Source organism: Hirundo rustica, chromosome 5 (assembly GCF_015227805.2).
Source record: "Hirundo rustica isolate bHirRus1 chromosome 5, bHirRus1.pri.v3, whole genome shotgun sequence".
Classification (NCBI taxonomy): Eukaryota; Metazoa; Chordata; class Aves; order Passeriformes; family Hirundinidae; genus Hirundo; species Hirundo rustica.
The window spans coordinates 24,506,565-24,534,486 of NC_053454.1; the positions used below are offsets into that span (position 1 = coordinate 24,506,565).

General features: G+C 39.3%; 1 protein-coding gene across 2 annotated transcripts in view; it reads right to left on the bottom strand.

Annotated features, from left to right (window-relative positions):
• The window catches only part of KCTD8 (potassium channel tetramerization domain containing 8), a 92,858-nt gene extending 65,267 nt beyond the window's left edge, over window positions 1-27,591 (bottom strand). For both annotated transcript variants that reach the window (XM_040064700.1, XM_058420676.1), the window contains exon 1: window positions 26,704-27,591. In XM_040064700.1, the coding sequence (XP_039920634.1) occupies window positions 26,704-27,547 (844 nt within the window). In that variant the 5' untranslated portion in view covers window positions 27,548-27,591. The remainder of the gene's footprint in view (window positions 1-26,703) is intronic.
• Between the last annotated feature and the right edge of the window lie 331 nt (window positions 27,592-27,922).

The following is a 27,922-nucleotide window of genomic DNA, read 5'->3' on the forward strand; positions in this document are numbered from 1 at the left end:
TATATATCAGTAACAATATCAAGAACTTCCTACATTCTTAGAACACAAGAAACACTGTTGTCACTAGAAAAGGGCAAAAGCCTGAAAGCTATTTCTTCCACTTTCAACACCACTAATCCCAACATAACCATTCCACACCTTTTAGTATGCAACAAGGTGACAGGCTCTCCTTTTGACAAAAATCACATTATTTGGTAACAGACTAAAAATCAAATTGTCCTAGGGTAACTTTATGATGCCTGTATCCCCAATCGTCTGTTCTGTTTGTGCTGTATATTGAGTCCTGTGCCTTTAAGACTGGTTCTAAGAGCAAGGAGAAGCGCGGAGTTTGTTTTGAGAAAACTGCCCGACTCCTCCACATTCTTCTGCGGACAGCGTGTTCGGCGGAGGCTTGGAGAGACTGCAGGACAGAGATCTTTTTTTTTCTTTACTTTTAGTTAGTTTCAGCTAGCTAGGGCAGAGAATTTCCCTGGACTGTTTTTTTTCCTTTTTCTTAGAACTGTTTAAACCTGCTCTGGACTGAAAACCCAGGGGAGCACTGGGGGCTGCACCTGCGGCCCACCGGGGCCTGGACCTCGGCATTTTCCAGCAGCGCCGGAGGGACTGGGACTGAGGAGACGCTGAGAGAGAGCCGAGCTCCACCCACGGCAAGGACTTTCTCAATTTGCCATCTCACTTCAGAAAAAGAAGTTTTATTGTTTCATACTATTCATTCTTTATACTTGTATGCACTTCATTTGTTTAGTAAAATAGTTTTTTCCACTTTTCTCCAAAGAGGGTTTTGGTTTTTTTTCCAGACCGGTTGGAGGGAGGGGCCACGTAGGTTTGCTTCCTTAGAGGAATCCTATACAGGGGTTTTCTCCCAAATTTGTCCCAAACCAGGACATATTTCTAACTGGCGCCCAACGTGGGGCTCGAGAGAGTGGAAAAAACTTGTATTGATTATTATTAACTGCATTTTTTTAGTTGTCCTTTAAGTAGGGATTAAACAGTCAGTGGCCATGTTGCTTCTTAAATTCCTAATGTCTCTTAGAATGGAGTCTTTTCTGCATTTCTGTTCCCTAAGCTTTTTTGAAGTTTTAATACTTTTCTAGTCCCTAAGTTTGTTTTCTTACCCAGAAATAGCTCCAATATTATCCCTAACATACAGCTTTTACATTAGAAATGCACAAATTAAAATAGCTATTTTGCTGAGTTCAGTGATCATAGTTTACAAGAAGCTTATAAAAATACTAGAGTTTGTTCTGAGTATGTTCAGTTTATAGTTTTTTCGTCCTACCCTACGTCCTAGTTCCAGCAGCATGTTTTGAGGATTTATCAACAATTGCACCCAGTTTATTAGAAGAAGAGTAAGAGATGAGGCTCTTCAGCCTCTTCTTTCCTTCTTCTCTTTTGAGTCAGTTACATCACTTTTAGAAAAAGTTCAGCGTCTCCTAAATGTTAAAACCCCCACCTCCCTAGTATTTCACCTGGTGACTTTCCTCTATATAGTTTATAGCTTTTCTAAAATGAGTCACGCACTGCTAAACACTGTAGAGCAGCAATTACTGCAGTAAAGAAAGAAAAGAAGCACACAGACAAAACCAATCAACCAGTAGACAATGATTCAGCCCCTAGTATTGTAGCCTCGCCTGCAGTATTTTAAAGACGGACTAACTAACTAATTATAGATTCATCCTATACAAGGATTTTCTCCAAAATTTGTCCCAAACCAGGACACAAATGTAACACAGATGTATAATAGGCCACTGTGCTCAGTTATGAGATTATTCCAAATTGTATATCCAAAGAATTATCCTAAAAAAAAAAACCCAAAACCTGTACTTATCGTAAGATTTCCATAACTAACATAATTGTCAAGTAGTAAGTTGTGATAAATGACAGCGAGTGTTCTGCCCTTTTTTATTCTCAGCTTAATCTTACCTACAGTTCATTCTGACATTCATCATGGCTTCTCTTACCTTCTGTTAGCATTCCAGATATAAAATCAGGGATTTTATAACAACAAAAAAAAATCAGAACAGAAAATTATGTTTCCCAAGGAAAAACAAAACTGCACTCGAAATGTGAAAAATATTTATTTTGTGTTTGATGTTTATGACAATCACATTGTAAGGAATTTTCTTTCACAGTATTTAGTTGTTTGGAGGTTGTTGGGTTTTTTTCTTTAAGTATTTTTTACATTGTTCTTATAAAAACTCTGGCAATTTCAAAGAGCAAGGAGACTTTATAGCTACAGAGGGCTCAGCAGTTTATGCATCAGAACAGTCAAAAAGAAACTTCTGAAATCCCACAGTCAGCATCTCTTATCTACATTTGCTTGTAATTCTACATAAAATAAAGTGAGATTAATGAGAATGTCAGCTGTTGCACCTGTCAGTGTTATATGCTGATGGAATAAACACAACACCAAAAGTAGAGCCTGTGCTATAACATATTGATGTTTTGCTGCACAACCAAAAAATGCAAGTCAGTGATTTTCTGTTGCTATTCACAGAATCTTCCCTCCCAAATTACTTTCGTAATCTTAGGTGTTGAGATCAGACATATATGTTTACATGCACAGACACATGCACATACACACACACATGTATATATATGATGTCTAAAAGTTTTTCTTAAATGTATTCCCCAACACTAAACTTATATATTTTTAACAAATATACGTTTACATTCTTTTAAAAATAATGCAAAAAATCCCCAGTGAAGACTGGCCATCAAAACATTTGTACAGTATGACAAACAACAGTGGATCTAAATAAATATGAAAAAGTATCTGGACTATCCCACCTATGTAGCCACTAAAACCACATGTTAAAAAGTAGTTTATAGAAAGGGAAGTGCTGGGTCCTGCACGTGAGTCACAACAACCCCCTGCAATGCTACAGGCTGGAGGCAGAGTGGCTGGAAAGCTGCTTGTCAGAATGGGCCTGGAAGTGCTGGTAAAAAGCTGCTGAACATGAGCCAGCTGTGCCCAGGTGGCCAAGAACACCAGTGGCACCCTGGCTTCTACCAACAGTAACACGGCCAGCAGGAGCAGGGCAGTGACTGTCCCCCTGTACTGGGCACTGGTGAGGCTGCACCTCCAGTCCTGTATCCAGTTCACGCCCCTCACCACAGGAAGGACATTGAGGGGCTGGAGCATGACCAGAGAAGGACAACAGAGCTGGGGAAGGGTCTGGAGTACAAGGTTTGTGAGGAGCAGCTGAGGAAACTGGGATTTTTTGGCCTGGAGAAAAGAAGAATATTTTTATCATTCTTTACAACTACCTGAAATGAGGCTGTAGCTAGATGGGGATCAGTTTCTTCCCCCAAGCAACCAGCAATAGCATGAGAGGACATGGCCTCAGGTTGAGCCAGAGGTGGTTCAGGTTGGACATCAACAGAAATTTCTTCACAAAAAAGGGTTGTTAAGGATTGGAATGGACTGCTTAGGGACGTGGCAGAGGCACCATCCCTGCAGGTGTTCAAGAAATGACTGGATGTTGCACTCATGGTCTAGTTGAAAAAGTCAAAGGTTGGATTCGATGACCTTGGAGGTATTTTACAACTCAAATGACTGTGATGCTGTGAATTTTATACATATTAAAAAAACAAACAAACAAACCCCACCCCCCCCCCAGCTTTGCATTTACGTAGCCACACTGTCCTGTATCTCTAGCTTGAGCTTGTGAAGGTTGCAGCATGATTGCAACATGGTGGTAAAAAGCCGCAGCAGCTTATAGACAAGAAAAAACACCAAGAAACAGAAGAGATCAAGAAAAACCTTGCAAACAATAGAGGGTTCAGACAAGTTAATAAGCTAGGACCAGAAGATCATGAAAGAATCAAAGTAGTGTGAAATGTAATGGGGTGAAATGTAATACTACTACCAAGTGAACTGATTGCTGTGCTAATGACAAGAAATTTCTCATCTGAGGAAAACAAGGCATGTGAAAGACATGACTATCTAATTGGATAAAATAATGTCTGCATGCTTTGGCTTTGTGAAAATAATGAAGGTTATCCTAAAATGTGTAAAAGCCACGGCAACAATAAAAACTCATTAAATGTAATCTACACAATTCTCTTTCTTCAGAAAATGAACGGTCAAACAGAATCAGATGCAGAAAATAAATCTACTAGGGATCAGAGGAATCAAATAGTAGCACATGACAAAACTGTATCTAGCGCATCCTAGCAAACCAAAACACATTAAATATCTGATTTTTCTTTTAATGGAAGAAAGCCTATGTAAACTGAAGCAGTAGCAGCACTTAAAAAACATAAATCGACTAAAGCAAAGGCTGGACATTTTAAAGTGTTTTCTAACCAACAAAAGTAGTGATAGTGAACAAAATGATAGTTCTTAAATTCATGCAGATGTACATTTAAATTGATATAGGATGATGTACATTTACTTACTAAATGCAAAAGATTATCTCTTTAGAATTTGGAACATTACTCCCACACTTGCATCCTACTTTCCTACAAGCCAACTAGTAAAGCTGGAAGTTGCACAGAGAGAACACTAAAAGAAAAAGCTAAAGGTTTCTCAATGGATTACAAGAGGAAATCTGTCATTTTATCTTTACCCTTGGTCTTAAGATACAGAATGTGTTTCTAAATGAGGATTGAGAGAGGAAATAATCCACCTTACCCAATTCTGTATGATAATTGATTGCTTTCCTATAAAAGGAGATTTAAAGGAGATATATAAAAGGATTATATAAAAAATTGACTCCCTACTAACCTGCAGAAAGGAAGACCTATCCTGTGATAAGAGGAATATCTATCACTCCACTCCCACACAGCCACACTAGAAAGACCTGAGAATGTCTAATCTTTGCGGACCACATTATAATGATATGATCAATTATGCTTTAGCTCACAGAAATAAAATTGTTATTGTATACCATTAATTTACATACTCTTTAAAGCAAAAAATGAATCAGACTCAGACTGATTCCTGGCAGACCTCAGTTGGAGCTAATACTTCATAGTCCTCCTCAGCAGAACTACTTAAGCAACCATGAATGTGTGGGTTTGTGGCTGCTGTACCTGCAGGAATTGTACCAGCCCCAGAGTTATTACTCTAGAGGGACTGCACTTCCATAGAACAGAGTAAGGAGAATCCTTATGTCACCAACATGAGGCAACAAATATTAGCAAATTTGAAACACAAAGATATACAACACCAATAGTTAAGAAAAAGAAATAGGTCTTCAAACCTTATATATGTTTTTCATAAGAGAACTGTAACAAGATGAAGCTAAAGGTAGCAGCTCTCTTCACTAGGCTCTTCCATTAAATAATTACAGTAGGTGAATAAAACTTCTATGACAACAAGAAGTTAAACTGCCTTCATCTGCACATCACACTGATTACTGCCTGTATTGCTATGAAGAGTCAGAACCCAGTAAAATATGAAGCAAAATTCATTATGCCAGATTGATCTAGTCATACCAGAAAACAGAAGCATGTAATAAAATCAAACTTTTTGAAATATTCTATACATGTTACTATGGAAACTTAATAGGCAGTTGGTTTTTTTTCCTTTATCTTTTCACACATATTCATTTACTAGAAAATCAATGTCATAAAATCACTTCATCATTTTGATTGGAAAAGACCTTCGAGATCATGAAGATAACCTGACACTGCCAAATCCACCACTGAGCCAAAATTTTCAGGAAGATTCAAAATCTTTTGTAAGCTGAGAGGAGGTGTGAGGTAGCATTTATTATTTATTTTCCTAAAAGCTATAATACTCAGAAACAAGTTCCACACTCCAGTCAGGGAGAGTTACACACTCAGAGTACAAATTCAGCAACCCTTGCCTAAGGGTTTTTGGCAAATGCTTCAAATAAAAATTAACATAATTCCAAACTTAAATGATTTCAAAATGCAAACGAAAAGGAGGATAAATACATGATATATGGTTTAAGAATGGAGGAAAATCTATAATGTGATTTGGGAAGAACATGCAGGAATTGGGGTTTTATCTCTTCATCGTGTCAAACAAATCTTCTCTAGCTGCTTTGAAAGATTTTTTAATTAGTCTCTCTGATACAGTAAACAAATAGTGACTGGTACTAAAAGGTATAGATTAAAGCTAATGGACAAGAATGTTTTACGGTGGATGTTTCATTTTACAAGATTTAATTCCACTGATACTTTAAATGTCAAAGAGGAAAGTGAGTACACTAAGACCTAAAGTGATAAATAGCAGGCACGTCCATCAAAGTCCAACGGGAGTGTACTTGTGACTCCACTGTGTTCTGGGTTTCATATTAGCAGTTGATCAATTAAGCCATTCTTAGCCATTTAGAAAAGCTTTCTCTCACCTTGCCCTACTCTTGTTTTCAGCCTTCTATGTCTGCCCTGACTCTTTGTCTCTAAGAAGTCTCTCACAACCCCTGCTGGGACACCAGCCTGTTTGCCCATGTCCGCCCCAGGAGAAACAGGCTACCCACTGTATCGAAAGGGCAGAAATAGAGAAGTAGGGAATGGCACAGCCGATGCCAACACGCGGCATCCTAAACTGTAACATGCTTCCAAAGGAAGAAAAGGAATAATTTTAATAGCGGTAAACAAGTTCCATGGGACCAGCCATTTTGGATATTTAAATTAAAATGCCTGATCTTTTTTTGTTTTTTGCCTTCTGTCTGTATACACTGCTGTGATCATTTCAGATAAATATCCTGTGTCTTTTGTTGTTGACTTCTTAAGAAATAGCATGATAGAATATGATGTTCCCTTCCCCCTCAGACAACTCCTCTTGAATTTTAATGCTTCATGATTCTCTTGTTATCTTTGTAGAGAACAGTATTTTCCATAAACACTCACTTCAATATAAAATTTCACAAAGCTAAAATGACAATGAGGCAATGCTAAAATTACACACCTAAAACTGGAAATCAAGTCCACAGGATACAGTACAAGTAATAGAAATAGCTGATAGACGTTTAAATTTTAGGATAGTTTTTAAAATTCTTTTAATAGAATAACTTTCAAGTTGAGTAAAATTGGCAATTTTCCCTTTCATTTCTTAGAAGATTTTTTAAAGATAAGAAAATTCACTACATAATGATATAGCAATATTAGCACAGATATTATTACGTTTCAGTTTTGTAAGTTCTTGCCTCTAACAGTGGGAAAGACATCTACTTCAGCTCCTATCATTAGACAGCACACTTACATAAATTTTGGTGACTTTATAAAATAGGGCAGAAAGTTTAAAAACTGGGAAAAAAAAAGCCAAAAATGGACAAAAACATAGACTCCAACATCTTATTAGCTGTTATTTAATAATTTGTGTACTTCTTCTATGTGTGTGTCTTAAGAAATAAAAATGCATAAAGCTTTATTACTTGTGCACCGCAAGGCCGGCCACAATTTACCATACGCACCAACTTTTGAGTAGTATGCTGTGTTAAACCTCGTGTCTCCACATTAAAAAAGCAACATAACGCTCCGCACCTGAAGGGAACAGGCATTTGCTAAATAAAAAAAGTGACCCCTACAAATAGATTGCAATAGTAGCCACAGCCTGCATGGAAAACTAGAGGGCCAAACACTTGCCTTGACTTACCTGGTGCAGGCATCTGCCCGTGCAGCAGGAAAACATTCACCAGAGAGCTGGGTTGGTAGGAACTTGGACATCCCAAGGTATCTTGCTGCCCACAATCTCCCTTTTAAATTTTTTAGAGCAGTGACTGCATCCAATGAGAAAGTGTCCTTACGCATCAGCAAGGGACCTGCACAAGCTGCCAATCAAGTGTACTGACTGTGAATAACCCAGGGCCTGAAAAATGCTAATCTGGCTATTGTAGATGCCCCAGCAGAATGTAGTCACAGAGCTCTGCAGAGTATAGAAGTTTCTCACTTCTCCAGTTGCATCTGAACCTTCTCTCTAGCAAACAATCCAGTCTTTTTAGCTGGACTGAGGATTTGTATTTACAGCAGCAAACAAATGTAGTAAATGATTTTGAGTATTCTGCAGAATTCTACTCATAAATGCAGTAAATTAAGAAAACATAAACAGTGAAATTATATAATTCAGCCCCTATTAAAAAAAAAAAACAACAAAACCACACCACCAAAACAAACAAAAAAAAAACAACCCACAACAACCCCCCAAACAAACAAACAAACCCCTATGAATTGAAAGAAAAAGAAGTAAGTAGTTTCTATTGTGCCACCCAAGGGACTTGCATTTGTTTAGACCAGCAAGTGAACATAAGAAGTAGCAGTTAAGGAATGCCAACAAGGGAACCAGCTGTTTTCCATATGTGTGGCATGATGGAAATGAGAAAACAAAGACAATTAAGAAACAACCAAAGCTGATGTCTTCTAAAGGCTTTAACTTTGTAGCAAAGTAAACAAAATGTGATTGAGTGGACCAAATACAAAAATCCCACAGTCTTCAACTGCTGGTAGAACAATGTATTCCAGTCAGAAAAAATTGTATGAGGAAACAGGTCTTTTAAATTACCAGTAACAAAAAGCCCAAAATGCACACAAAACCCCCCAAAACTGAGAAAAGAAATGTAAGAGGAAAACAGCATCACAGTGGAAAGCATAAAGAATTAATTTATGAGCCTCTGAAAAGGAGTCTGACCAACATGATAATAAGCAATGTGCATTCACAGCCCAGAATGCCATCCTGTACATCTTGATCCTCCCTCCTCCTGGAATTTCTATCAGCTGAACACAAATGGAATCATGAGTGGTGGCTAATGTTTGTTCTTTTCTGTAACTTTTCTGTCTTTTTCTGTTTCTAATTAAGAAATTTGAATTAAGAATTTTGAATAATTAAGAAACCCAAAGTCAGATGGGCTTGGAGTTTACTAAGTTGAATGGGCTAATATAATGTTTTGTGGAATGTTTTAAGCTAATTGAATGTTGCTCAAAACCTTTTGCCAAAATTCTCTGATTTTCTAAGTTGCCAGTAAATAGTTTTTTTGTTGTTTTGACCTCCTCAGTCTATCTTGTTGGTGTTTCTCCCATGCATCTAACTCAGAATACGTAAAGAAAAGTATTAAAAAGCCCTTTTAAGGGTCTCATCAGGTATTAGTGGCCTTACTGCCTGTTGGAACAAGTCCAGAACCAAGCTGATTACAGGGCTGGAGCACCTATCCTAGAAGGACAGGCTGAGAAAGTTTGAGTTGTTCAGCCTGGAGAAGAGAAGGCTCCAGGGAGAACCTTATAGCACCTTCCAGTAGGTCAAGGGGACCTGCAGGAAAGCTGGAAAGGGACTTTCTACAAGAACATGTAATGATAGGACTAGACAGGATGGCTTTAAATTAAAACAGGGTAGGTCTAGATAAGAATGAGATATTGAGGAGAATTTCTGCACCGTATGGATGGTGAATTACTGGAAGAGGTTGCCCAGAGAAGTGTGGATGTCCCACACCTGCAAGTGTTCAAGACCAGATTGGATGGGACATTGAGCAACCTGGTCTAGTGAAAGGTGTCCCTGCTCATTAGGGTCACTTCCAGTGCAAATCATTCAGTAATGGCAAGAGAAGAAGTTGCATATGTCCAAGTAAGGGAGAGGAAAAAATTGGGAAGACAGCAAGTACTGAATGAGCATTTTGCAGGAGTATCTGACAAGAAAAGCTGTTCCAAATTGAATTTATGATAAAGATGCTTCTCCGAAGTCCAGTGAGTCATGATATCTTCCAGGCAATGGTTGGAGTAATTCAAGTGCAATCCACAAAACTTGACCAAGAGGATGGCATAAAAGCTGCAATGAGAAATGTTAATATTAATTTGGCAAGAGTGGCAGGTCTCTTGTTCCTGTGGTGAAGTTACATTTTTAGAATTAGAAGGAGGCCAACAAAAAAGTGGGATGGAGAAGCAGCAGTACAAACCCATAAGCAGGACTAGCTAAAGAGAACATCTTGAATGTTTTCTTCATGAATGCCTGATTATCAAAACCGGACAAAGTCGGCATCCTGTTTGGGTTTCTTTTTCAGGAACACAGCCAGAGTAAATCCAAGAAAACAATCTAGAAGAGCACAATGATTTTTTTAGGAAGTAGAAGTTTTAATTAGAGCTGTTTACATTTAACAAACAAGGGTAATCCTTATACTTACAAAATCCAATTCTGGAGGACAAACCTTCTGCTTTCAATCAAATCATGAATATGAGTAAAGACAAATCATTTGGGAGGTTTGAAGTATCCTGGCATTCATTTTTTCATCAGATTCAATCACAATGTATGAGCAAGATAAAAATCTTCTATTAGAGTGAACTTCTTTCAGCTTGCATGAAAAAAAATAAAAAAAAAAAAAAAAAAAAGGAGAGAGAGAGAGAGAGAGAGAGAGAGAGAGAGAGAGAGAGAGTTCCTTCTGTTTTGCAAAGTGCTGGGCATGGCCAATTAAAAAAGGAAGGGGAAAATGGTTACAGGATGGCTACAGGTATCCAGTGGGCCTTCCTATTCTCTACAATCCAGTCTCAAAAACTTTGTGCTATGGAAGATTGAAATTCCTTGTACTAACGGAAAATCCCAATTTTACCATCCACTACAAGATGAAAGAGAACCAACCATGGCCAAGTTCAAATTTCTGCATAATACCGTCCATATAAATAATTTTTTTCTCAAAAAAATCTGTGTCAAAAAATTCTTTCTACTGATGTGAAGAAGCCTAATTGAAATGGAAGTTTGTTTTATGAAAACCTCTGAGGGAAGATATTTGTATTCAAATTCAGAAAGAAAAATATCCCTGTTGCAAAATGAATAGGTACGCCCCTCAACAATCTAACCTGGCAGCTGGAAAACTCATCTGAGAGGTGGGAAGTCTATATTCAATCATTTTTTCTCTCTGATTTAAAGATCTGGCAACTTCTACCTCCCACATAACTGCCCCAAGACTGAGGCTCATTTTCCAGCACCAAATTCCAACTTAGAACTATTTGTTGCTTCCCTAACTAGCAAGGAATCATCTAAGCAGTACTATCAAATATAATCTGAATTGCATTTTTATAGTTAGCCATCTGCATCTTCTGTTCTGGCAGAGTTATGTAATAAATTATGGACAGGACTATCACTTTCTGTGACATGCAAAAAATGACAGCAAATAGCAGCATATTTGAAAAAAAAATATTCCGTTTCTGTGAATGCTGCAGTAGAATACTGATAAACATTTTTTTGCCCTGCCTTCCTTCCAGCAGTATTAATGAAATTTCAGCTATGACAGATCCAGTAAAAAAGTAAGAGAAAATTTGTTTTCCTGTATTTCAATTTGGTTTTATCCAGCTCATTCAGGAGGGATGTAGCAAAAAATAAAACTAAATAAATAAGGCAGAAGCTGCATGCAGTGAGGTCCCAGGACACACCAAGTTAAGTTAAATTTTAAGAAAATTTATTCATGGCAGTATGCTTCCCAGCCTCAGGCAAGAGCCTTCCAGATTCTTAAATGTTTAACTCCAATGAAAAAGGTGAAGGCATTGCATCAAATTTACCTTTGTGAAGTATAAATAGGACCGAAACTTGAAATCATCTTATTTTTGAACGAATCATACAATGAGAATACTCTTCATAAATTTTACAAAGACGAAATGTATTTGACAACTCTTGAACGTCTCTTTTTTTTTTTTTTTTTTTTTTTTTTTTTTTTTTTTTTTTTTATGCTTTTATACCTTCTTTCTTTCAGTTATTTCTCACACAGTCGATCAATCCTATGTCAGGGCTCTTCTTTTTTTCCCCCTACTCTTGTATTTTAAGGTATTTAATTTCTCCTGATAATGATATGTCTATTTCTTTTGTCTTTACTGCAGAATCTCTTGGTATTTATTGTTTTAAAAGCTCCTGTCTCATCTTTTCAGAGGATTAACTGGAGGTTTTCTTTCAAGAAGGTTGAAAATATGAACAGAGACACCTGCTTGTTTTAAAAACCCTCTGTTTTCAAGTAACTCATCCATAAATTTTAAACATTGTTTCCTAATTTAAAATTGAGCCCCTACTACAACTTCCAGCTTTTAGCCTTCACCTATTAACCTACTACTGCCACATTTACTCTTCCAGAGCCCATTTGTTTCTAATCATGGTGTCCCCTCAATCCTCATTCCAATCACCTTTTAGTTAAAATACTTCAAGTCAGCAAACTTCCAGTCTTTCAACTAACATGCAGCCCAGAATTGTATCCCAGCTCATAGGTGGAATTATGAGCCCAGGCAGTATTCCAACACTAAAACAGCAATAGTTAGGTGCACCCCAGCACCTCTCAGCTTTCCACCACCACCCCTCCAGCACCTGGTTTTCTTGGAAAGAGAAGGAAGCTGTGTTTTCTCTCACTGACTTCTCAGTATAGACAACATATGGCTCGAAACTGTGAGGCAATCTGCTCAGAGTCTGGTTGCACTCTCAGCTCTAACTCAATACAGCTTTTCACTTGAAGTTTTTATGAATACAATTCCTTGGGGACAGCATTGAAAGACAGCCCCAGTTCATCTCACATCCAGCCAATGCAAGCCTGGATCGATCAGCTTGAATAGACTTCCATTTGCACAAAGAAAAAAGGGGTGTGTGTGTGGTGGGGGAAGTTGCATTTTTTCTTTGCCCATCCATATGTGGCTCATCAAAATCCAGTCTCCCACATGCAATTCTTTAAGCTATGTATGTAGAAGGAAACAAGAAACAGAAGGATTTCTTCCCCCTGGATAAATTAAACCAATTCCCCTGTCATGCACTAGTGCTAAGGCACTGCCATCTAGTGAGGAAAATCAATATAACAAAGAAAGAGGAAAAATCAAAAGAAAAAAAAATATATATAAATATAAAAAAATACATATAAAGAGCATTTGCAAAAATGCAGATGAAATTCTATTGACTTCTATCAGTTTTGAATACCCACTCATGATATTCATAACATTCATCATTCCACTTTATGGGAAAGCACAGAAGCCCTCCCATTTAAGGAAAATCCCTGACCTGGTAGGCCGCCAGGAATGGATTCCATTAGATGGTGCTGCATCACGTCAGACAAACTCAGCAGAGCCCTTAGTCCCAGTAGCCTCATTTGGTGTAACTCTGTGAAACTAAAATTCTGCAGTATTTAATGGTAAGAATCTTTCGGTAGAAAAGAGCTTTTTCTCAATTGCCATGTATTTTACCGCAAATTTACAGTTTCAAGACTTGATTCTCTAAATCATGTTATATGGAAAGAATTGCCACATGGCAATCTGCAAGACCAGAAAATCAGAATTTTTTTGGATTTTGCCACTTTGTGTACTAGCTGAAGATCTTCTCTTTCCCTCCAAACATTCCTGTCCATTCCAGTCCCAGTTTCCTTTGTTTTATGTCCTGTGAAATTACCTACAATTGTTCAATGAACATGCAAAGGATTTGACCTGTTTCGCTTGGACCAGCTTTGTTCAGATGAAGTTAAGTACACATGACATGAGCCAATGGAGCATAGATAGGATAAATATACGAGAGTTGCAGAGCCTTCATAAAGACCAGTGATTATAAACAGCTTTATATTATTTAGCATTTCTACAACTTGTAGTAATCTCTATATAATCGCTGTCATGATCAAGAATTTTAAACACTTGAGTTACACTGTTGCTGACTTCTTTCCAGAACTGTAGCAAGACAGTTTTATGTTTGGCTGGTACAGATATTCTGTATCATCCTGAACGAAAACCCTCTTTAGAATACAAGCTACATCAATGAGTGAAAGTTCACACAACACAAGCCAGAGGGTTTTAAATACCATGTCACTTGAGTTTTGATTTACATTTAACGTGGACATAGAGGGGCAGACTAGCTGACACCATCAAGACATCCTTGAGTTCTCTAAGTGGATGTAGGTGAGCTCATAACAAGGGTATCTGTACCAGTCCCTCCATCGCAATAACTAGTGATGGAAATACACCATGCCTTAACAACATATGCCCCACCTAGAAGAACAGTTTTTGAGAAGAAAACATATTACTCTAGGCATAACTGACACAATTTCATTGATATTGTTTTGACAGCCTTCAACTGACACAAGAACTTACTTAAGGTCTTTATATTATGCTGCTTCTCTATGACCGTGTATCTATATTTATCTATGAGGTGTCAGTCAAAGCAAACAATATTTCTGTTTTAATTTGTTGTCATAAGGGATTTTTTAACAGCACAAAGAACCTTCAGCTACATCACTTTGTAAATCTTTTCAGTAATGTGGGAAAAGAAAGAGGAATATCTAACTTTTTTTTTTTTTTTTTTTTTTTTAATGTAATCCTAATTACTAGAGCCTCATACTGTTACATTAAAAATTCAAGAAAGAAAAAAATTAAACTGTTGAAATATTCTAATAATTAACTACCTTGTATTTATGCTATGCATCCATTCTGCAGTGTATTGCTAACAAGTAACTCCATAATGTTCATATTTCCTTTACTATTGTTTTTAATATTAAAAAAAAAAAAAAAAAAAAAAAAAGCCACCAAAATAATCCTCTTCAGCATTTTTGCAGTTGCTACATAAATTGATTCAAGCTATGCTAGGGGAAAAATACAGAGGCTGAAAAACAGCAGCAAAAAAAAATATGTCACCATAAAAGAACTCAGCACTGATTAAAACCATCAAAATGGAGAGAAACCTGAAGAAATACAGGCAGCCTGTCACCTTCATGAGAGATAGCACCAGAATCTCTCTAAAGAATGACAATAAAAAGGATTAAAGTTTTAATTGGCGATTTAAAAGTGGTGATTTTCTAAATTTGTGAGAATTTGATCAACAAACACAGTGCTATCCAATATGCAGTTTGATTACTTTTTCAGATGTTTTCTTAACTGTGGCCTATTTAACATTCTGTGGTCCTGAATTTGGGCCAGAAAGTCCTACAAGAAACTTTATCCTAAAGCTATTGTTTCCATTCTGATAGGACACACAGATGTAAGTAAAAAGACAACATAAAGCTAAAGCTTTGAAATTTTTGACTTTGAGAATAATCAGAATTTATAGCTTTCTAGCTTCTACTTAATTTACCTGCAGCAGTTCACTTCTCCATTTCTGAGAAGTGTTTTCAAATAGCCAATGTCAATGTAAATCACATCGGAGAAGAGACCCACAAGATAACTTAGCAGCAGTCCAAAAGCACGGCCAGTTGTGACGTTGGATTGGGTTAGCAGGGCTTGATCCAGACAAGTCCTGAAAGCCTCCAAGGATCCACAACATGCAGAGCATCACTGCACAGACTGTTCCAACACCTCCTTAATGGAGGAAACGTTTTGCCTTTTATCAAGGAACTTTTAAGTCTATTAGGAAGCTTGAAGGCTGAGTGTTATGTGCCTACCACGTGTAACACTTAACACTCTTAATTTCTGATCACAGTCTAAAACCATATACCTTTTTGAATAGAAATCATGGCAAAATGCTTGGGACCAGCAGTAATTGTCTAGTATTTTTACCAAGTGACTGCTCGAAAATATAGTAAATAGCTTTTATTAGCATTGCTTTCACTGTTACAAACTGACTTAATTGAGCAAATAAATGAATGAGAGCTAACCACTGCAAGAAATCAAGGTGAACTTTGATAAAATATCATTTTTTATATTGCTAAGCCTACGCTATAACCACAGGCTAAGGATGGAAAGAAATAAGTGCTGTTTATTGCCAGTCACAGAGGTGATAAGAAAAACTAAATTTTCCAAACCAGCAGTCTAAACTCAAATTTGTCTATCCCTGCTGTTTGCCTGGTACTCAAAGTGCAGATGGAAATTTTCACTGAACTTGACTGGATTTTCTGAAAATACATTCAAGATTGAAAGCATTGATTTGGAGGTTAATTTTAGTCTCATATTATTCTTAAATGTGATTCATTACATGGTTCATTAAAAATGTTAACTACTTTTGCTAGCAATATTACTATGAAGACAGAGGATAATCCTGATTCCAAAATCATGTATTAAAATACAAAAAAAAAAAAAAAAAAAGAAAAAAGAGAGGGCTATCTTCTCAATGTTCAGAATATTTTTACTGTGTTCAGAAAATTAAGCTAAGCAACCACTCTAAGTTCCTTTGTACCTTTATTCATCATGTGTGACAATCAAAAAATCTTGCATACATTATTAATATTAATTAGAAATAAAAAATTTTGCAATAGTCTAAAAAGCAAATAATTCAAATAATTCCACACCCCCCCCCCCCCTTTTTTTTTTTTAATTTCAGGTTACTTATTGCTCATAAGCAATAATTGCTTTTGTCCCTCCATACTTTGCAGACAAATAAAGAATATTTAAATTAACTACATTAAGTTTGATGTTGCTATTGAATTTAAGCTGCTTCAGCAGCATGGTTGCAGGAACACAAATAGTGTGCCATACCACTGCATAAATATCGGTTAGATGCAACTCTGGTCTTACTGGTGCCTTTGACCAAGAACCCTTTGGTTTTCCTGCATAAAAAGAACTCGAGTTATTTCTCATGTATTTTGCACTATAGCAAGTTTTTAATTGTGGAATACCCCACCCTCACTCACTGCTCTGGCACTGAAGCAGACCTGTGTTTATGGTGTCTGGCCAGAGGTCCTGGGAGGACGCAGCTCTTGGCTTATTTTCTGGTATTCATGGAGGGCAGACATATACATATACATACACATATGTATATATATACCCATGGGACACCCCCAGGTCTGCAGCAGCCCTGACAGACCCCTGGTTTCCCCAACCTGCCCAGGACCCATTCCAGCTGTCCCCATGGGCATGGCAGACCCCAAGGCAGCAGCACAGACACTCTCCAGCTCCCCTCTCCAGTTTCCCGTGACCTTACAGCCACCTTGCCAAGTCCACCCAAAAGCACCATGAGCCCCCCACGTGATTTTGGCAAGGGTGACCAATGTTCAGGCTTGCTCCTCAGTCCAGGTCAGACTCCTCAAATCAGGAAAGTAAAACCATCTTCTGAAGAGACGGACTTGCACAGGCAATGCAGCTTTTATTCATGGCATCCCCAGAAATGGGATTTAGGAAGGAAGCACTGCCAGGAGATAGTCACTGAGGAACTGATTAGACAGCATTTAACCTAATCTCCTCTGCCATGAGCACATTCTGCTTCCTGTAATCAAATGTGATCACAGATGCAATTATTTAGGGCCATAATTCCACCAATTTAGACACCAAACTACTTCAGCTACAAGTGGAAAAAATAAATACTGAAAGTAGAGGAATAAAAATGTGTGTCGTTATGACTGGAGGCTGAACTACCAGACAGCTAAAAGTCATATGAAGATGTAAACTTAGCAGGTTATGAGGCAAAACTTAAAAAATTCCAATAATCTTCAAGTATCTAAATAACAAACAGTTCTGAAAAGTTTGTCCCTTCTATCCTAAAGAATTACAGGGTTATTCTGAAGGCAAAGGATGTAATTATCTGCTACTCCATATGTTTTGGGAGGAGCACAACCACACAGACTGTCTCTCTCTGTCTATAAGATTTAGAGATTTTTATTTATTTCCTGTATCCCCAAAAACAAACTGACAGTGTGAAGATGATAAATTTATATTTGCAAGCCATGGCAACATAAAGATAGGTAAACAAGCACAGTTTTCTGAGAGATTGGTAGCAGAAAATTGAAGTCTATGGGTCCTGGGAAAGTACAAATTCCAAGCAGGGTTGCTAATTACAGTGGTCTTAGCTCCATTCCTTAAAGATTTTTGTTTTACTCTTTAAGTATGGTGAGGTTTAACTACACATACAGATTCTGAAAATTACTTCTCCAAAGAAGGGGTATTTCAAATGGGTAAGTCATGCAGAAAGGCACACGTGGGACTTTGTGCCAAAATTTTGAAATTAAAAGAGGACAGAAACAACCTTGCTTGAACAACAGTCCCATTCTATCTTGTAACATAAATAGCTAAATTATTTTGTGCTTTCTTTTTTCCCCCCTGAAGTCCATGTAGCTTCAGCAATATTGATCACATTTGTATAAAGCTGTATAATGGTATTTTTAGAAGGACAGAATGAGTGATATGCATATTAGCAAACACTGCAAAGAGACAAAAATAGATAGAAAGGCAAGAGTAGCCATGCCTCAGCTTTGTTTCAGAACTGTTCAAAAGCCACAGTAGGCATTAACAACAGAAATAGTAACAGCTGTCTGAAAAGAACAATACTGAGGAGTGACTGCCTATAAAAGAGTGACTGTGAGAAGAAAGGGAAAGAAAATGTGTTTACTAAAAAAAAATAGCAGAGTGTTGTTTAGTTTTAATCTTTCTCCGCTGTATTATCTACACATTACACTGATTAAATTGTTGGCACTCAATTTTACTGATTTAGTTTATCTGCCTTCCAGCCCTGCTGTAGTGGATTTTCATATTTTTTTGTATCACGAGTTTCAATGAGAATGAACATCTTGGATTAAGAACCAGTGTTAGAGAATACTTCTATATACACAAAATGGACATTTGTCATTACTCTTATAGTTTTGCAAGTATGGTGGTTTTATTGATGATTTGAGTAACAAAAGGGGGGGGGAATCTCATTTAATTAAACTGTTAGTAAGAGGTTATAAAAGTAACCATTTTGCAGAAAAATTATTTATATAATCATGAATATATGCACTACTGGGCTTTTTTGCTCCTATCATTTAATAAAGAGTTTCCCAGATCCCTGTGACATATATAAAATATTCACTGATACAAAGCTTTTGGAATGATAGTACACTTTTAATAACTTCCATGGAATACACTGACATAGTTGTAATCTTTGAAAGAACCTGTGAACATCTACATTCAATAAAATATAGAACAATTTCACTACTAACTTAAATTGCAGGAGAATGTTTACAACAAAATGTGACAAGAGTCCCTGAGCAGTAGCACTTCTCTCTTTGGGAATATTTGTTAATACTACTAAAAGGTAAAACCCTGCAAGGATGAAAGAGAAAAGATACAAATGCATCTGAAGGTTATTGCTGTTTGCTTATACAAAAAAATACAATATACTGACTTCTTTCTGAATAATGTCTTTCTGCTAATGCAAAGATATTATAAGTACTCTATACTCTACAATCTAATAAAATGCATCCAAAATGGAAAGGCACTAGTTTCCAAAGTTGCCATAAAACCTACAATTCATCACTGTTTAACTCCTGACAGGATTTTGTGTATTAAAAACTGTCAGTCATGAAATCAAATAACCACTTGTGTAGTTTGAATTTCACCTTTATGAAGGGGACTAGCACAAGGCTATTTGTTGCTTCAGTCCCAGTGAAGTTGCAATTCTGAATGGAACTTGATTCTGAGCTTCACACACTGTTGATTCTTATATATATGATTAGTTCCATTTAGGTCAAAGGGAAAAAAAAAAAAAAAAAGGAAAGTTAAATGTCCAATTAATTACTGTCTTAAGATAAAAAATAAAAATAATACAAAACATTTAAATGAAAGTATTTCATCTCTGCAGAGAATGATATTTTACAGATAGGACTTTTTTTCTCCTAACATTTATTTAATATATGAATTTTAAGTAGAGTATAAATTACTTCTTCTGAAAAAGAACATGCAGTTTGATCAAGCTGAAGTGAACAACCTCCCCAGGAAATCCATCATGAAGCATTTGATTTGCTAAAGCAAAATGAAATTTGCCTAGTAATTTTTTTAAAGGATTTTCCACTGCACTTCCAGTGGTTCGGTTTATGAAAGAGCTATGATTTGAATGGCATTAGTACTCCACATGCTTTAGGAAATAAAGGTCTTGTAAGGAGAAGTGAAACAAAATCATCCTTGGATATAAAAATAACATGAGTTTGTTAGGTAAGGATCTTAGCTGGTGTAGTGCCTCCAACTTTTTTCAATCATAGTCAAATAACCAGCAACCAAATAAGCAGTCTGCAGTGTAAAAAAGCCCTGCAAACACAACCCTGGCCAGCTTAACTCTGTAACAGACTTCTTACACGACTCTCCTTTAGCAGTAAAGTCCTCCAAAACTGGAGATAGAAACTCTGAAGAAAAATCTGGGAGCAAATGCAGAGCAGGGCTGTGCCGTTCACCTCACCTGCAGTGTGACACCCAGGACCTGCCAAGCTGAGACAACACAGGGCAATGCTGAGCTGGCTGCAGGCTCCACTGAGCACCACCACCCCGGTCTCAAGCTGCTCAGGACCGCAGCAGGGTGAGATGGATGCACACCACCCTGTGCCCGTTCCTTCTTGACCCATCTGAGCTCATCCTTAAACTGGTAACACCAGAACACGACGAATTACTTCTGGCCGCTTGGCCCAGGCCATGCTGGGGTTCAGCTGGACCGAGGAGATGGCGTTCCTTGTGCCTCTGCCCTCCTCACACCCACAGGAGCTTCCTTTTGACCTCCGAGAGCACTGCCTGAGCAGTTCATAATTTCTGGAGATCCGTGTTTAAATGTGGAACTACAGCAAGAAAGGGGATAATGTGGCGATCAGTGAACACCCTCCAGGTGCAAATCTTAGTGAATTTTTGTTTGCCACACAAATTCTCACCACAGTGTAATGAATCTTGCAGCAAAGGAGAAGACAAGCCAGAGTGAAATACCAGCCATATCATACAAAAAACAAAGAAAGAAAACACTAAAAAATATATTTTATTAGCAGTGCTGTTTTAATTTTAAATCATCTGCCTGGAACAATATTAAAAGGAAAGCTTTTGCATGCATAACTTCTGTGCTTGAACAGTAGATAACTAGAATTTCGTGTTGACACTAAAGAAAAAATAAAATATGATTTGCTCATCTTACTGTGGAAAAATAAACATTTCCCTGCAACTACTGTCATAAATCCTTGAAAATCTATGAAATGATCTGACACCAAGAAGTGGTTCTCCTGCAAAATATTACTGATCCAGCGAAGTCAGCTTTTCTAACACTGTCACTTTTTTCCCCAAGTAATCCACAAGAAATATCAGTCTGGGATAATATCAAAACCAGTGTGTTTCCATTTCCTGAATCAGAAATAACAGATGCTTCCATCAATTTTTGCTTATTCCTTATCTAGCATTGATACTGGTATATAATATCCAGCATAGTTGACTTTCTTAGTTAATCTCTAATTCTATTTTTAAAATACCACACAACATATTCAACACTCAGCTGTAAATATTAAAAGGCTCCACAATACTTAAAAATATGATTTTACCATAGTAAGACCAGAAATTGGAGACAATTGATAAAATGTGATCACAAATCATTGTATTGAGTTATGCATATTTTGACTGAAGTGTAAAAAAACATCAAGAGGTTCCTGGCACAGTTTTTCACTGCAGCAGTGTCTTTATATCAGCTGTGGAGAAATGCAGGCTATTTTCAATTTTTATTAAAAAGTCAAATCCTTTCAAAGTTCTTTTTAATCTCATATTTTAAAATAATTCTAAGATAAAGTCTATTGGTTGAAATGATGACAAACATCAGAATACCAGTTTCAGTAAACTAGATTATCATGCATTATACCAAGTGGCAGCATAAGAGTAATATTCTTATATTCTTAAATATGATTGCACTCTTTGATTCACCCCTTTGCATTCAGGAACATATATTTTGGAAGAATGACAAGATAAGGAGCAGTCTATTATTTACTTAATTTTAAGCGGCAATGAGAATTGAGCTGAAATCATAAGACAGAACATCCTGAAGTTCTGTGTCAGTTTTCCAAAGTCAAAGGGCTGCCTACAAAACCTCTTTAAAGGTCTTTGCTCAATAGTTCTGTCAGAAACAACATTTCTAGATCTTGAAACTGTTAGAAATCTGAAGTTTTCCTCACTGTGCTTGTGATACTGATTTAATCCTTCACATCATCCCACCACACCAAAAATCTTTGAGGCTCTGGTTCAGGTCCAAAGAAAATCGTCCAAATTTATCTCCATGTTTCACAGAGATGTAATACCACTTTTTGGTTTTTTTTTGTTTTTGTTTTTCCCTTGCTCTCCTTTTTCTCCTCAATGTCTTATATACATTTATTCCAGATTAAAAAGAATAGCATGGACACACTGATACACTTCACACATTAAAAACTCCACCAAAGATGCAGTGATGGATGGAGAAGAGCTTGACATGGTCACCGTAACCACTGGCAGGATGGCTCTCACACCACCCTGCCCTCGAAAGAGCAGTTTAGGGTTATCTGGCAACCCACCAACTCCTCACTGTCCCACTGGGATGCTGAACTGGATTTAGCACTTACAGAGCAATTAACACCTCAAAGTATTTTACATGCAATGACACAATCATTGTTGGTTCAGTTTTGTTGTTGTTGTTGGGTGGGTTTTTTGTTTTTTGGTTTTTTTTGGCAGGGGTGCTGGTATAATTTTGTTTGAGTTTGGGGTTTATTTTTTTTCAGAATACCATATTGCCTCCTAAAAATTCATTGCTTCCAACTGCTTATTCCCTGATTACAAAATTATTATCACTTGTTTATGACAATTTCCACAGCATCCAATGCAACCTCAGAGTGCTGTGACTTCAAGTGGAAAATAAGCACCATAAATCCATGCTAATGTCACCTGTTACAAAACAAAAACAGATGAAAAGGAAAACAGAAAGTGTCATATGTGAAACAGGAGTGTCAGCACAGAAAGCATGTCAAAGTTTTCAGGAAATATTACTGGATTCTTCTTATAATAAAGATGTCAGTTCAGCACACAAAGCTTTCAGCTGAGCACGGTACTCTCAACACCCCTAAGTCATATTGCATAGCAGATGTTAAGAGTAAAATCTATTAGGACTAATTAGATTCTGCAGTAGAAAAAAACTAGTAATAGCATGCACAGGCAATCTTGCATTAACAACAGTACTGAGAGATGCCATGAACTACAAAAAAAAAAAAAAAAAAAAAAAAAAAAAAAAAAAAAAAAAAAAAAAAAAAAAAAAAAAAATATCCCCCCCCCAACACTAAACATGTAAATTTCACCCTTTTCTCAACAAAGATGTCAACTAATAGAAGACATGTTACAGTGCTTCCAGCCCAGGAAGAAGCAAGGTCTCCTCTGTCCAGTTAGAAGAAACTTTTATGATGGCCATAACCTATTGCATATAAACAGGTAATTAATTAATTAATTAAACTGTCATCCTCTATGGCAATGTGAAACTAAGTAGTAGAAGAGTTTGAGCATCCTTCCCAAACTGCATACACGTTTCATGTTACACTAACCTGGCCCAAGTCATCCTCATGTGTACTAAGGTGACAGTGTTAATTGCATGTAGCCAAAAACAAAAGAAAGAAAAGAAGTTTGTGGTACTCTCCAATAGAGCCTTTTCACTACCACTACCATGTAGGAGTTTGCTCCATTAAGAGACAGAGACAGGATCTGTAATGGACATGTGGAACAGATCTATGAGCATTTTTCAGAATTGAGCCACCAATGCAAGGTACAGGCTAAATTCTGGCCATGTACTAACTGTACAGACAAATGACTGTCATTGCATGCATGAGAGCTAAAACACCACTAGGGGCAAAGAACTTATTTTTTTTTTATAGGATTTATACATACTAAGAAGGAAACCTGGTTTTGTATTTGTCATGACACGTTGCCAACGGCTGAAGTGTTATTTCCTGCTAAGCCATGTCAACCAGCCTCTGGTTCCTCAATCAGAATGTCTGCAACTACTCCTCTATCCCTAGATATTAAACAGTTCATAAACGAGTTAAACATATATGCATTATCCCAGGTGAACTTGATCTTCCGGAATGTTTAAGAACATAAAGTAATTTTGATTTTTTTTAGAAAAGTTATAGATGATCATTTCAACTCAAAAAACCTACCAAAGTTTGAAAGATCCTAGAAACAGACTTCAAATATGCTTCACAAACCAAAGATTAAACCTTTGTCTTTTTTTAGTAGCTGTTGGGGAGAAACTGATTCAGCTATTTATGACCTCAGAAAATGGACAGAATGAATATATCCTAATGTATGCTTCCAATCACTTTACTATTTACCTTTACTAGGAAATAGAATTGCCCACAATCCTCAGGAGAAATGATGAAAAAGAAGTTTATGTGACTGCTATGGACTTACAGACCAACAAATAATACAGTTGCTGCTGGTTGCAGATGCTCATGCTGTGAATAACAAATGCAAATGCAGGTACAACTTTTTCCAGTGGGATATAAAACTAGGTTTCTTCTTCACTAGTACCAAATTAAGTCTCACGCATGGTTCAAAACTGGAATAAGCTCCCTAAAGTCTTTCGTCTTGATTTTTTTTTTTTTTTTTTTTTTTTTGCATGTAAGACACAGTCCAGGGTTCTACATGAGAGCTCTTAAAATCAGCAACTTTCCACCTAAAACTGCTTCTTTTTTGGGGTTCATAGGGACATTTGGCAAGGAATAAATTGAAAAGTGACTGCTCTTCTCCTTGTGTATTAAGCTCTGCTCATGAGCAAGGAAGGAACACGGCCCTGGCTAATGCTGTTGGAGTGCTTACAGCCAGTAGCCCTGATCCCTCTTCTCAGTCTTGGTGCTGAGCACAAGGCTTCCAAGGTTCACTCTCCCTTTGCTGGATTCTTGTGCATCTGTCAGGCAAGGCAGCAGCACACACACAATCCATCCAGGGCATATTATAATTATTATTATAATAAAGTGCTGTTTTATCAACAGTCTTCACCAATAGGACATCTTGTCAGGCCAAAAAAAAACCAAAAAACCCACAAAACCAACAACAACAACAACAACAACAACAACAACAAAAAGCCAACAACACTGAAGCATTTACTTCAGGCACTGTTTCACAGATTTCTCTTCCCATTTTGGTGATTTTCTTAAGTGTTGTTTCCATCTTGCTATATATCAGAGAAACGCATCTGATCATAAAACAAGTTGTTATACAAAAAAGTTTCTAAATGCAAAACAAGCAACCAAAATCAAAATATGCTCAGCATCTTTTCACCCCATTTTTATCTTAGCCATTTGCAATCAGAAGTAAAAACAACACCCCCACCCAAAAAAATAAGCAAACCCATAAATTTTCAATTAACTGCATCCATTTAAGTAATTAACTATTTTACTTTTCACAGCATTAGAAGCTTGAAGACTAAAAACCAAAACAAATATCATGACATACAACACCCAGTTCATCCCTGGCATTATTCCAAATAAATCAGTGGTATTACACTGAGGATTAATTTGAAACACTGATGTGAATTAGAGGACTGTTCTATACAGCAACCTCATAACATACACATAAAAAAATAACCAAAACATTACGAGCATCACAAATGCACAAAAAAAATCATGCACCTACGAATCTACTTCTAGCCAACTATTTCAAGAAGGAAATTTTACTATTTAGAAAATAATTAAGTCAAATTTCCCGAAAAAGAAGATTTCATAATCATATAAAATACATGACAGAATTCCACCCAGGAGAATGTGAAGCTCCTCTAGAGCTCAGTTTTCACATATCCTACTGAAATATGACCAGTGATAAGTTATGCAATGGCTCTTCAAAAACTCTTTTAATCCAGTTTCAAAGATCGATCTCAGTACTCAAGACTGCTCAGCAATTGGAAGTCACCACCTATACAATTCAAAGCAACATAAACTAATTAATTTCTCCTCCCAGCAGAAAACCATTCACATGTCCCTTCTCTAGTTAAATACCGTGCCTAAGTCCAATTTTGCAGGGCAAACTAGTTGCTTCTGTTCAGCTGCCTTACTAGTGAAGTTAGAGGCTGCATCTCCCAACCTCCCCACACAGGCAGGCAGCTGCTCTGCCAATTCATCCCTTCTTTGCTCAGTGAGCGTGAGACCACACAGAGGCAGGAGAAGAAAGAAGTGAACGCAGAACGCCTCTCTCTTCAGCCAGCTCGCTCGACTCTCAAACACATCTGTAATGTTTAAGGCTGCCTCTGCCTTTCAAAGACAAATCTCTGTCAGGGGATGGTGTTCTCCATCTAGCTGTGGTTCCATGACCCGAACCCGCTGCTCAGTCAGTGCCCTACATAGCACTACATATTTTGCCAGATTGAAACTCATTCGTCATCGCTCGGTTTTCCTATCTGCGAGTGACCCGAAACATTTAAGGCTACCCACAGCCGACCAGCGAAGTTGCTTAGGAGCTGTGCAATGGCTGTGGAGTAGTTTATTTTTTCTCTTTTCCAATTTTTGTCCACCTTGGAGTCAGACCCTTTCCTGCTCCTTGGGAAGTTGGCTGTACCCTCGCTGCCCCTTCCCTCACGGAGACCGTGCCAGGCGCAGTGCGCTCACTTGAAGGAAATGCAGCGATAAAATATTAAAACCCTTCCTAGCTCGGGGATCTCTGCGTTGCCTCGCTGGCGGGAGCACCGCAAACCCTCCGCGCCGGAGCCGGAGCCGGAGCCGCGCCCGCCCGCCCCGCGCCCCGCGCCCGCCCAGCGGGGCAGGGACAGCTCCTCCGAGGCCGTAGCCCCCAGACCCGTAACCAGTGACCCTTCCCCCGGGACACCCCGACACGTGGGGGCTGCCTCTCCTCTCGGCAGTGAAAGGCGGGATCAGCCCAGGCTGCCCCACGGAGAGCGTGTGGGGAAATGCTCCCACGCCGCGCTCCGGACGGGGCAGTCATTTTCGGCAGTCCTGTCCCGCCCCCACAACGCACAGAATGAGATTTGAACTATGGCCGTGGCAGAGCGGAGTGAGGGGAAACGGGGCAGCCCCCATTTCTCTCCGGCTACGTGTTGCTTTGGGACGGCAAGGGCTCTGGGGCTGCAGCGGTACTTTAGGTGCACACGCCACGCACCGCCGGGGACGAGGGCGAGGAGGGCGACAGCGGGGCGCGGGCAGCACTTACTGAAGAAGATGTACTCTGTGTAGCTGCTCCAGATCTTGTCGTCCCTGTACTGGTTGATGAAGGCGGCGGTGCCGGTGGAGTTGCAAGCCACCATGTGGAAGCCCGCCTCGGAGAGCCGGTCGAAGGCTTGTTCCAGGTAGGTGAATTTGAGGTAGAAGCGGGAGGTGTACTTCTCGGGGGGCCGGTCGGGGTCACGGCTCTCGTTGAGGGTCTCTCCAAAGACCTCCTTGGCCAGGGCGATCCTACCGCACACCATGATGCGGGCGACGCGGCGGAACTTGGCGTCCGCCTGGTTGTCCCGCACCGTGGTGTAGGAGCCGCGGTAGCCCACGGTGAGGAAGCCCGAGCGCTTGTCCAGCGCCGCCCGCTGAAGCCGGTCGCTGCTGCCCTGCGAGTTGCTATCCTCCAGGTCGCTCTGGCAGCCCTCGTCGTTGAGCGAGCTCTGCTTGGTGACCTTGGGCGACAGCAGCTTCACCAGGTCGCCCAGCTGGAAGTACTCCGCCTCCCGCAGGAGCCGTTCCTTCTCGGGGAAGTGTTCGGGCAGCGCCAGCTGCTTGTCCCGCAGGTAATCCAGCACGTACCTGAAGAGGAAGCCGTCGCGGTCGATGAAGAAGCGCGCCCGGCTGTCCCTGGGCAGCTGGCGGGCCGCTGCCGGGCCGCCCCGGCACGGGGAGAACATGGTGGCCAGCGTGCTGTCCGGGACGCTGAGCAGCGTGGAGTGCCTCGTCACGTACACCTGGCCCCCCACGTTCAGCTCCACCACCTCGGGGAACGGCGAGCCCGACGGCCCCGATACCATTTCGCTGATGGGCAGGATGCTGCCGCCCGCCTCCTTCAAAGCCATGGCTGCGAGCGGGCGGCCGCGAAGGAGGGTCTCCCTCCTAAAAAAGCCGGCCTCCCTCCACCCCTCCTTCCCTTCCCTTCCCTCCCCTCCCCTCCCCTCCCCTCCCCTCCCCTCCACCCACACCTCCCTTCCTTCTCCTCCTCCTCTTTCTTCTCCTCCTTCCCCCGCCGCCCGGCGCGCCCGGAAGCGCCTGGACGGAGCCTCCGCTTCGCCGCCCTCCGGCGCGGCAGCGGGCGGCAGGACCCCGACCCGCGCGTCCCCTGGCTGCCCCGGCGGTGGGACGGCCTGGGCTGGGCTCTGAGCAGGGCTCTGGGCTGGCCCGGCCCGGCGGGACCCGACCCGAGCGCCCCCCGGCCCTGCCTGCTCCGCCCGGCG